The 12,733-nt window shown below is 32.9% G+C and overlaps 2 protein-coding genes across 2 annotated transcripts in view; both read left to right on the top strand.

Annotated features, from left to right (window-relative positions):
- Mondo (MLX interacting protein mondo) overlaps positions 1–12,733 on the top strand; it is a 372,455-nt gene that overhangs the window by 243,429 nt on the left and 116,293 nt on the right. The gene's annotated exons all lie outside the window — the stretch shown is intronic.
- The window catches only part of LOC145322062 (nuclear receptor subfamily 4 group A member 1-like), a 42,305-nt gene that overhangs the window by 23,202 nt on the left and 6,370 nt on the right, over positions 1–12,733 (top strand). Inside the window, exons 7-13 of the mRNA XM_080163833.1 lie at positions 953–1,121; positions 1,470–1,891; positions 7,533–7,602; positions 7,903–7,970; positions 8,269–8,632; positions 10,521–10,644; positions 11,559–11,643. Coding sequence (XP_080019959.1) covers positions 953–1,121; positions 1,470–1,891; positions 7,533–7,602; positions 7,903–7,970; positions 8,269–8,632; positions 10,521–10,644; positions 11,559–11,643 — 1,302 coding nt within the window. The remainder of the gene's footprint in view (positions 1–952; positions 1,122–1,469; positions 1,892–7,532; positions 7,603–7,902; positions 7,971–8,268; positions 8,633–10,520; positions 10,645–11,558; positions 11,644–12,733) is intronic.

Genomic DNA, 12,733 nt, shown 5'->3' with positions numbered 1-12,733 from the left:
AAACCACTCTGTATATTTCAACCATTATTGTTTCTTTATCTTTAACTAGTTGCTTCGCCCCCTAGCCACTACAGGAGGGCGGGTGATGATATCAGCAAAATAGCCTAAAATCCCCCATTATATTATAAAGCTTCCCTAAAGAGTACAATCAGACCATTAATTTTTGTGATCTTTAGTTTGAGACAAAAAAACTTAACTTAATTTGAATTACTTTGTGTTATACTAGCTGCATCGCCCCTAGCCTCCAAGGGCTTTGCCCAAAGAGTTAACTTTAAAAAAATCAAGTACTACTGGAGCTACCACCACTAATTTCAAATAATTTTTAAAAATTGGGGAGGATTTTTTTTGAAGGGGGGATTGGGGGTGTCCCTCCCCCCACGAAAATAGCCTAAAACCACCACAGGACCAGTAGTTATATCCCCTGAAGAGTAGAATCCGATCGGTTCAGTGGTTACCGAGATCTTAAGAGACGGACAGACAGACAGATGGAAGGACGGGCAGACATCAAGCTACTTTGTATTATAGAAGATATTTAAGAATTTCTGTTTGTCTGATGGGTTTTAATTAAATTAATATACATGAAACGGTAAATTTTTAATTATTTGAAGTTTTGATTAATTAGTTTCAATTTCAAATATTGCTTACCTTTATTAATTATAAGGTCAAAATCTAAATTAAAAATTTGAAGGACTGTGTTACAGGAAAATAGCTTAAAACTTCCTCTAGCCTCTAGTCGAAGACGAAAGATGTCATGAAATAGCTTAAATCCACCCAAAAACACGTCTAAAGCTTCCCATTATTATACAACAAATTCCTACCAGCATTTTCTGAGATATTTAGCATCAGACAAAAAACCTTGATACTTTTTATAATAGGATAGCCCAATTTATCTACACTTATTGAGATAATTTGTAAGTAAATTTTATACATTTAATTGGTTCCATTTGTTTAGTTTGAAAACTGAGTACCCAGAGAATTTGGTGGGTCAGCATCCAGGGAGCGGTCATCCACACCATCCCCTTCACCACTCTCCAGGGGGAGGTGGGGGAGGCAGCGGAGGGGGAGGAATGAAGCTTGAAAGCCTTCACTCTGAACCTCCACCCTCATATTTATCATATCAGGTATAAATTTTATTTGTTTTTGAACCGCCATTTTTTAGAGTTTAGTAATAAAATAATACAATCCTTATAAAATAGTAACAGGATCTTTGTCTGCTTGTGTGTACCGTTAAGAAACTAACTAACTGCTATACCGATATGGTTCTCCTTTACGGCGTTGGTTTATAACTAGTTTGGGAAGGATACCACCATCCTCCCTTGAGAAATTGGAAATAAAAACATAAAAAAACAACTAGCGGCGAAAGAATATCTTTTGGTAAACAGCTGATCTTAAATCCGATTTAAAAAAATAAACATTTTACGTGCCCCAGTAGCCTTTAGGCGTTAAATATAATAATATCATATTTTCAGAAATCTTTGGAACATTCGTCTGAAGAAAATACATTTCTATTGAAGAAAGAACCAGAATTATTGTACCACGGGGTATCAAGCTTGAGCTCTCCCCACCATCCTCACCACAGCTCTGTGTCCGTTGGCGGTCCGCACCATTCAGCCGCCAGCGTCTACTTCTCAACAGCGGCCGCGGCTGTAGTTTCCCAGCACGCGTCCCAGCACCCCCACCATTCTCACGCCCACCCCCACCACGCTTTGTCGGCACACTTTCAACAGTTTGCAGATTTTGGACCGCCACCGCCGCATGGAATGGGCGGCCAACACGTGTCAGCTGTCAGCGGCTTGATGCCGTCGCAACAGCTCTTGGAATTGGAGGCTGCCGAAGCAGCTGCAAAAGCTGCTGGCGGCGGCAAACGGCTGCACTCATCTTCACATTCAATGTAAGTTTTTTTAGTATATTTTTCTTAATTTTATTTCATATATATTGTGGATAGTTCTTATAAATCTATGCGATATTTGTATTTTACTCACGAACAAAAATAGAACAAGGAAAAGTATAACAACTTAACCTAAAATATTAAAGCCTTTCCTATACTAACGTCTTAAATTTTTCCTTACAATTTCCATTAGATTTTAATTGAACCCAAAAACCATTTAAAACATTTAGATCCTTTTAGTCTTTTTGTCCGTACCCAATACAACATTACCTAAAGAAATAAAGAAACAAACGATACACCCCCCGGGCCCACCCCCTTTATTTCAATTAATTTTGAAAATAATTTTTTGGGGTGACCTGTGCTCAGCAAGGCAAGGAAAGCGCCAAGAAATAGGGATAAAATATATTTAATACAAAATCAAGTAAATGGGGAAATGCCTTATTTTATTCAGGGCTCGGCAGCCGCGCCTCAGCTGCGCATAATTCTCAAATTAAAACCCGCTTGCGTGAAAAAAAAAGAAATTCTTCAAAGATGGATTGTATGATTAGGAATAGGTTTAGACATCCAGCTGAATTTTGAAGTTATAAAATGACGATTTCAATGAGGCTTACACGTGGCTTACGCACGGATGCCGAGCCCTTCATTTATTATTATTATTTTAGCTGGCCTTCATTCCCTTGTAAGTGAGGCTTACATAGGGCTTTCCTTTTAATATAAGAAACAAATAGGACTTTCATATCTCTTATATTCACTTCACTTTTTATATCTGAAAGGGAAGATTTTTTTAATCGCTATAATAATTATGTATCGCATCGTATTATAGACAGCTTTCCTTGGATATTAAACTTATTAATCAAAAGATTTAAACCATTGTTTTAGCCTCAAGTGACCGATTTTCTTCATTTTAATATTCACTAAAAATCGTCTAGGTTATTCAATGCAATACAGGATTTTTCAGCATTGCTAAAAAGCGGTTCTTATCCATATTAATTGGTTTCGAAGCTATACTGAAAAAATATTCTCTCAAATTTTTTAACATTAAACACTTTATTCACAATTTATGTATTTATGATATAAATATATTATATGTATGTCTATGCATATCTTGAAAACGGCTGGGTAGATCGTTCTACAATTTTAATAGGAGTTTAAATTGGTCCAGGTCAGGTTTCAAGCTATTTGAAAGAGTAATTAAAATTTTAATGTAAATGAGCTGTAGCGCTAATGATATTAATTAATTGGTTTATTATACTTTTTTTATCCACATAAAATAACATCGTTTCCTTTTGTGTAAGCACTCAGTTACTATAGGAATTTATAAAAATTCTTTAAAGTACCTAAATTATTTCAGAAATTCATAATTACTATTCATTGATTAATAGATGCTTTAATGTTAAGCAATTATGTAATTTATACTACTTCTCTAGACATAAATTTATAAAATATCTGAAAATTACATCTATAACATATACTCTTTAAAAGCAAAGATTTTTTACATTTTGGATTATTCGGACCGCCCGTAAAATAGTTATTAATGTCATGTACTAGAATAGTCCTATCGATCAAAACGTTTTATGATGAGTCCTGAACAGTAAGGTTCAATTTAGGAAGTGTAGCAACTATACAATTATTACCAGAAAGTCAATTTTAAATAAGTTATTTTTTTTCAGCTTTACCCAAACAAAGTTTCAAGACAAAAATATAAAATAGCCTTTGTTCCGATTTCAAAAATATTACAGTTTCTTCATTATAAAAAGAATTATTACTTTAGAAAATAATATGTTCTTTTCTCTGATTTATTGAGTTTTGTTTATATGGTTGTTGTTATTTTTGTTTTTATCTTCGCTGTAATTAGTCAAACGACAAAATATGCAAGTAGAATGTAGAATGTCTTATGAACAGACCATTATATAACACCTACAGAATTGCTTTGCTTCTAAAAATGCCCCTATATAGTATATAGTTGGCGTTTGATATATTTGGCTTCCAGCCAGCTAGATTATAACAGTACACTGTAAAAAAATATATCTTTAGTATGATTCCTATTGAATAATACCAAAAATTTATAATATATCGCATCAGATTTCTGCGGATATTAAATGAAAAAAGTCTATAATACGATGCTATATATGATTTTTCTGTATGGCTGAAAAACGGTAAACGGTTCTAATCCAGCGGATATTAATCGGTTTCGAAGCCATACTGGAAAAGAATATCCATTTAAAAATGAATTTTCATTTTTTATTCATTTTTATTATATTTACAAATTTTTACAGTGCATAACGTCATGCATCTTATAATCCTTTCCTGAGTTTCCCCCCATCTGAAAGTCTCAAGGGATCTTAAAGGGATCTTGTGGCTTCGGGTCTAGCCCCTGGAGGACTTTTTAATTTATTCAATGTATAAGTAAATCCCAAATATTCGATATTCTAAATTAGACTATTTTTCCTTATCATTTTTTATAAGCAAAGCTTTTCTATAATTAGGGTCGGTCCGTACGTCCGTTTTTTCGTTAATTTAGGCATGTTAGAATTGTCCTATCATTTAAAATTTTGAACGGTGATTCCTGTAGTAGTTAGGTACGATTTAGAAAGCGTAGCAACTCTATAATCGTTACCAGAATGTCCGTACGTCCATTTTAAACAAGTTGATTTTTAACAACAGTTTTTTTTGTGATATATTCATCCGATTGATCTGATTTTTGGAGTACTGATTCCTTTAACAATAAGGTACAATATTATAAGCAAAGCATATCTATAATCAAGTCCTAAAAATGTCAGTATGTCCTTAAACAGTATTCTGTTTTGCAACAAATTTACGTATAATTTTGTCCAATCTTGTATATTTATATTTTGAATTAGAAAGAATGAATTTTTTTATGTATTAAAAGTTGGAGGCGTAATAGTTTTTCTTATAGCATGCATGGAGCCCCTGCCTCTGTTTTAAATTGTCTTGTCTTAGATTGTATGAATTGAACAAGGAGGGAGGGGACATTGGCACGTAAATTATACTTGTACCAAACATTTTTTCTCTTTTTGTTGTCTTAAAACTTTCTGGTTGTACAAACAATTTTTTTTTTTTAAATAACTTTAACAAAAATATTTTGTCTTATCCCCTAAGATCCCTGGAATATAAGAAACATATACCACATCTTTTAATATGTTTAGCTCGTTAGACGTGCTAATACACATATTAATATGCATTGTTGGATTTTTTAGCTCTCATTTACCTCATATGCATATATACACTTAATATACCGGGTACAACTACACAATATCCAGAAAATATAATTATAAAAGTTAAAACAAAATTGTAAATAAATTTGTTGAAAAACTGCTTCAATACATGATAATGTTAAATGACATTTTTTAGATTTATTTGTAATATTATGATATCTTTTTGTGAATTTCATAAAACACTTTTGAATTGTTTCTTCTCAATGATCTATAGGGATAAGACAACGGCCCATAAATTGATCTACATCCACAATGATGATACACAAAATTACCCCTTATGCAGATTACAATCGGTGGTTGAAATGTGTTGACACTCAACTTTCTGAACCAACCAAGAAAAATTCAATGAAAGTCCCAACAGTTGTTAAGCCAACGCAATAGAAATCGTTATTATAAAACTTTGGAGACTAGTGTAATAAACAACCTGATGTCCCCTCCATCCCTGGTATCTTCTACCCATCCCTGGTATCTTCTACCTTTCACAATCAACATCAAATGTTATGGGGACCATCTTCTAAACAGTCAAGTGAAAAATAAAGATCATATCCAAAAAAGTTCTGGAGATACTATTGAACAAATAAACAAGGAATTAAACTGTTTAAAAATCTTCTAAAACTTTTGTTAAAAATTAAATTTTAGAATATTACATGAGTTAGAATTCAAATTGAAATTTATATAGGTCAATCTATATTGTGTATTTATACCTTACTTTTAAATATTTTTCAATTAAATTTTAAAAAACTAAACCATTCCGATAAAAAATCATTAATTATACTGGTTTTAAAAGGTATGAAGATTTAATTGATATTTTAAGTAGAATTAAATAGGATATACAATTTTAACAGCACTTGAATAGACAATGTAGGAACATTTTCTTATTTCCGAAGTCGATCACTACCCCCCCCCCCCCCCTACAAAACCTTAATAATTTTCAGGGAAAGAGGGGACTTTGGGCTCTTTTTACAATAGTCAACAAAGTTTTATGATAATGTTTTCTTATTCGTTGGCTTAACAACTTTGATCACTTTTATTGAATTTTGATTGGTTGGTTCATCTAGTTATCCTAACGTAAATTTGTGTATCATCAATGGGGATGTAAAATACATCAATTTATCGGCCATTGTCTTATCCCTTTAGATCCATGCTAAATTTTTTTAAAGTTTACATTGGGTGGGGTTACAATGTCTCCAAAGCCAAAATGTAGGATACTGCCCAAACAATCGTATACGCGCATTTTGTTTTAATTCTAATCAAAATAGAATTGTTAGTTAATGTTTATGTGTATAAGAGCGTGCTAGGAATGCTCATGATTTCATATAAACTTACAACAAAAGATGAACAACTCTTGGAGCTAATGTTCTTTGTAACCACTTAACAGTTTAGGTTGTCCTTAAATATTTTTCTTATGGTGGATTCAAGCTATTATCCGAAAAAATGCAACCTCTCATTTTAAAATTTTCTTCTTTGTTTCATATTTATTTATTTATTTTCAACCTAAAATATAAATTAAAATTTATTGAAAACAAAATACTGGTTCATAGACGTCCAAGCTTTTTTTTGGGGGGGGGGGGGTAATTCGTATTTGGGGGGGGTAAAATGGCGCGCGAAGCGCGCCGAAATTTTTTTTTACCCCCCCCAAAATTTTTACCCCGGGGGTAAAATTTGTTTGGGGGGGGGGGGGTAATTACCCCCCCTAAAGTCTGTTGGGTGGGGTAAATTTAGTTTACCCCCCCCCAAAATTTACCCCCGGGGTAAAATTTTTTGGGAGGGTAATTTAAATTTTATGAAATATTTAGTATTAAAAATGCGCAAAAAATTTTTTTATCAAGGATTTTTCATTTTGGGGGGGGTATTTACCCCCCCAAAATTGTTTGGGGGGGTAAATACCCCCTCCTAAATGGTTGGGGGTGCCTATGGCACCCCCAAGGTATTGGTAAATTTTAAATGGGGGGGGGGGGGGGGGGTAAAATGAAAAAAATTTTGGGGGCACCCCCAAAATCGTTTGGGGGGGGGGGTAATCGCCCCATTACCCCCCCCCCTTGGACGTCTATGTACTGGTTCCCAGTTTTGTTCCTCAATAAAAGTGCATTTAACAAAGAATTGGCTTTAGTATATTTAGTATCGTAGCTACTCTTTAATAATTGTATATACGTCCCAGAATTGGGGTTTTAAAATCACGTTATCATATTCGTTAGCATATATTAAAACTTTGGGTACTTTTCTTGAATTTTGATTTGTAGATTCACCTCTGCACCTCGAGACTAAAATAACTGGTTTTAATCTCATAATTTTACATTCTATATCCGCGGAAAGCTGTTTATAATAAAATGCGAGAAATAACTATTCTTAAATTTTAAAGAAAATTTTTAAAAATATAATTATTTTATTTATATTTTATCATTATTTAGGGATGGTAAAGTTCATTTATCCGCTTGGAGTACGGGACATCATATCAACAAGAATAACAGAAATGATAAGGTAACGAAAATTTTAATTTTTTTTAAAGAAGGAGGGAAGTTTTTTGTTTCACCCATGCGTGGGGCATAAAACTGCGGGGACTCTACCCGTTGTGCCCTACCTAACCGCACCTGACCTTAAGTAATGAACAAAGAAATGAAAAACCACCAATTCCCTACATCCCTTTATCTAAAGGGGGGATTGAGCTCGACCATTAACTTTGAGGAAAATTACCGAATAATTAGACCCATAATAATTCTACAATAATTGAAACAATGATTATGATTTTATCACTTTTTCAATCATATTTCTCTTATTTAGTCTGGAAATTGTTCTCTGCTGTGCGCAGTTTGTGGTGACAATGCCGCGTGTCAACATTATGGCGTCAGGTAAGCTATCAAGCAATAGAAGAATTCATTAATTTGCGCCTTAACATGTCCTAAAATTACAAAATTGATCCAGCCAAAAAAAACTAGTTTGGGACAGACTCTTTCTTTTTTATATAAGAATTAGCTGTTACACCCTCTAGAGGCTTTTGGGGCAATTAAGAAAAATGAGTAGGGGAGAGTAATTTTTTCAAGGTACGATTTTCTTGGAAAGGTAGAGGTACCCATATCGGTGGAGCGTTAACGATTTTCTGTTATGTTAAGTATTAGCTATTGATTAATGTAATTTTTTTTTTTTTAGAACTTGTGAGGGGTGCAAAGGCTTCTTTAAACGAACAGTCCAGAAGAACGCAAAATATGTGTGTCTCGCCGACAAAAACTGCCCAGTGGACAAACGCCGGCGGAACCGGTGTCAGTTTTGCCGTTTTCAAAAGTGTCTCAATGTCGGCATGGTTAAAGAAGTCGTGCGAACGGACAGTTTAAAGGGCCGTCGCGGCCGGCTGCCATCCAAACCAAAGAGTCCCCAAGACATGCCGCCGTCGGCGTCAATGTCGGCCGCCGCAGCCAGCGGTTCGGCGAATTTGGTGGCGGCACTTGTGAAGGCGCACCTTGAAACCAGCCCAGATCTCTCTAATCTTGACTACTCACAGTTCATGGAAATTAAGGTAAAGAAAAAGTTTCCAGTCAGTCGACAAAACTAATTTCCGGTATTTGTAATTTTATAGTTCGTGAAATCTCTTGACTTTTTGCTGATGTAAAAAATTTGATTAAACTTTATATAAAAGTATCAGTATGTTTGCAAAGAAGATCTCGTTAGCCACTGAACCGATATGGTTCTCCTTTACAGGGTACCTTCTCATAGGTTCTGGGAAGGTTTAATATGTTTAATTTATTAAACTAGAGAGGAGAGGTGTATTGATAATTTGATATTACATAAAGTAGTAAGATTGTTTTGTCTTAATCTTGAGATAGTTCAAACTAGAAGAAATATTTATGTAATACTTTAAAAATCATGATTATAAATTTCGATTGTTCATTATAAGATAAATATATAAAAATGTATGAAGGAATGAGAGTTTAAAAACTAAGTTTGTAGATACAATAGCATTGAAAATTAGTAACACTAGTAAGATTAACCCTAGCAGATATACAATTATTAGATTATAATTAGAGTATGCATAAACATACATTATAAATTTCAATTGAATCAAAGAAAAACTTTAGTTATAATATAGGAGATGGTAGTGGGTAGCTTTAATTGTTATTTAGGCATGTAAAAATCGTCCTATTGATTTAAAATCTTGCATGATGATTCTTATAACTAATAGGAATAATACTGTAAGCGATCCAACTCTATAGTCGTTACAAAAAAGTTTGCACTTCTATTTTCATCATTTTCTATAAAATAAAACATAAAGTTTTTGAAAGAAGAATCCTAGTAAGATTAGAAATAATTTTATTGCTTCATTTAATAAGGCCTCAACTGCATGTAGACAATTATGAAAAGTCTATTAAAGTTGATTCATTTGTCTAATATTTTGCTCTGATTTGCCTTATGCGTGTGTTTTAAGCCATTACTTGGGATTAAGATTAGAGTATATATTCATACATTCTTAATACAATTCAAACCACCAAGGGTTAGTAAGTCGCAGCTCATATAGTATATCAATAATCTGTCTTTGATTCTAAAAAAAACCTTAATCTTAAAAATAATAATAAGTATCCAGAAGTCTGTGCTCGTCCAATAAGATCTCTAAGACTACCAATAAAATAAAATACTTTTACAGTTTTCATAAAAATCTCATAATTTTGCTAATAAACTCTCCCACCATTAGAAAAGAAAGATCGGGTTGGGATGTTAATTTTACACTCTAGGTTCAGCTGCTAATTTTTAAGCGTCTGACATCACCTTATTAATTCACAATGAACATTTGGAAAATGCAGGCAACTCTTCCTGTTTTTTTTTCTGCAAATCTTAAGTTATCATAATTGGTTAGGTACTAAACTAAAATTGTATAGATTGATTCTTACTGATGGGCTAAATTATTTTATTGATACTACTAATACTACTAGAGGTTATAAGGTTAACAATAAATGAAGGGTGATACCTCAAGATTTATCATAAAAAAGTAACAGGATATTAATCTGTCTGTAACAAATAGTCTTGTTAACCGCTCTACCGATATGTTTTTTTTACAACGTAGCTTCAACCACTACACTCACTAGAGAAAGCTCCTAGAATAAAATGACCAGTCTAAAATCTCCTGGTGCCAAAGAGAGTTGGAGGGTGATACCTCCAGGATTTTTTGAAATATATTATATGAGGAGGAGGACTTAGACTCCGGGTGTGTGGAGCATATGAAGGGTGATACCTCCAGGAGTTTTAATATATATATCAGGAGGAAGACCTGCACTCCTGGTGTGTGGGGCAGATGTAGGGTGATACCTCCAGGAGTATTAATATACATTATATCCGGAGGAAGACCTGCACTCCGGGTGTGTTGGGCAGATAGAGGGTGATACCTCCAGAAGTGTTAATATATTTTATATCAGGAGGAAGACCTGGACTCCGGGTGTGTAGGGCAGATGGAGGGTGATACCTCCAGGATTGCTCAGTTCTATGATCTTCTCAACCAGAGTATTGATGTCATCAGGATATTTTGTGACAGAATTCCAGGTAAAATATTCCAGACGCTCTATAAAACCAGGAAGGGAGGGGGACACAATAAAAACTGTCCCGAATTTGTATTAATTTTGAGGAACACGACTCCAGTTACGTCATATTTTTCTTTCCCGAAAAAGGGAAGGGGGAAAGAAAAAAAAGGGAAGGGGGGAAGAAAAAAGAGATGGGAGAAAAGGGGGTTTACCCCATCTCTTTTGAAGAGATTTTCTTCCCCTCTTCCCTTTTTCGGGAAAGAAAAATATGACGTCACTGGAGTCGTGTTCCTCAAAATTAATACAAATTCGGGACAGTTTTTATTGTGTCAGGGAGGGGACATAGGAATGTTTATTACTCTAGTCCTCAAAGTTTTCTAATAACAATTTCTTTTTCGATGGACTAACAGCTTTGGGGACTCTATTGAATTTTGATTTGTTGGTTTACTTTTGTAATCTACAGAAGGGGTAATCTTGTGTATCATCATTAGGAAAGTACATCAATTCATTGGCCATTGTCTTTTCCCTTTAAATCCCTGCAATTAAACATATTAAAGTTAATAATTTTAAATACCAAAAAATCGATTTTCCAAGAAAAATTCTAAATAATTTAAAGGATGATGTAAAATGTAATTTATTTATATTTGGCCTGTTTTTCCTCTTGGCAAAAAGTCTTTTTTATTGTTTTTGTAATCCAGGGTTCTTTATTAGGTTTCGAAGCCAACGTTTTTTTAATTGATATTCTAATTTTTTATTTACTATCCTCATAAAGCTGTCTATAATACGATGCGTTAATATCTGTTATTAATCTATTTTTTTTATCTATCCACTTAATAACAAAATATTTCTTATAATATTTCTATTTATAATTATGTTTATCTATCCATCCTTCCAACAATTATCTATTTTAATTTTGAAAATGGAAATTTTTTAAAGGATTTGGAGACCTCTGTCGGCAGGACCGAGAAGTTTTGTTCCAATCTTCATCTTTAGAGCTGTTCACATTGAGATTAGCCTACAGGTATGTTAAGATTTAGTTATAGAGTAGCTGTGAAATGAATATAGATTTAGTGTCAATTATAGAAAAGTTATAGATTTAGAATCAGTTACAAAGTAGAAAAAAGGTTAAAATAAATTGGGTAATTTTTTCAAAAAGTTTTAGTAGATTTTTTCAACTTATTTAATTTTTCCATAAAAATTACTAGTTTTAACATACATATTGCGACACAATCACTGAGTAAAAACCGTACATAGCTTCTTAAAGGTCCTAAAAATCTGTGTTAGTCCAATTGGTGGTTTTAGTCTTTAGTCCATGGTTCCTAACCCATACCCCCCCCCCCTTCTGTTTTTATATGAAAAAAAGTATACGGTTAAGGTCATTAATTAATATACTTAAAAGAATATTAAAATACTTTTTTATCTGAAGTTTTATATTTAATTACAGAATAATTTTTATGCAAAATTATTACTTTCTGCAATACACAAAAAAAAAATCTTATCCTAAATTTAGAAAAACCCTGGGAATAAAAAAACAACAATTAATTAAAGATCACAAGGCTTATAAAGTATTACCTCATTCTAGTTACTAGAATTTTAGGAGCTTCTTTTTCACACCGTTCCATTAGATTTTATATAAAAACTCTTTCCAATATAGATTCGAAATTGATTAATATTCGCTAGATTAGAACCGGTTATGAGTCATGCTGAAAAAGCATGTTAAGCATTAAGACAATTTTCCACAAATATTAAATTAAAAATAAATCCATTTCGGCCCCTTGGGGATAACAAAACTGTTTTTAATCTTATAAGTTTTCATTTTAATATCCGCGGAAAGCTGTTTATAATACTACGCGAAAAATAACTATTAAAAATATTTATTTTGAGCATGAATTTTATCAAAAACTAAAAAAAAGATTAAATAGAAATAAATCATAGTAAAAAATTAGTAAGTTCAAATTAAAGTAAAATATCTCCAAGAAAAGAGCAGAATTAATCTAAAAATAATAAGTCTTTAGGCTTTTTCCGACTACCTCTTTAAATTTTCGGAAATCTTTTTTCACAAGGAAACTATTTGTGGTAAAGTTTTTTTGTCTAGTATTTTTAAACTTTGA

This window comes from Acartia tonsa, chromosome 6, assembly GCF_053477335.1.
Source record: "Acartia tonsa isolate MP-2025a chromosome 6, ASM5347733v1, whole genome shotgun sequence".
NCBI classification, from domain to species: domain Eukaryota; kingdom Metazoa; phylum Arthropoda; class Copepoda; order Calanoida; family Acartiidae; genus Acartia; species Acartia tonsa.
This window is presented reverse-complemented; position numbering and strand designations above follow the sequence as displayed.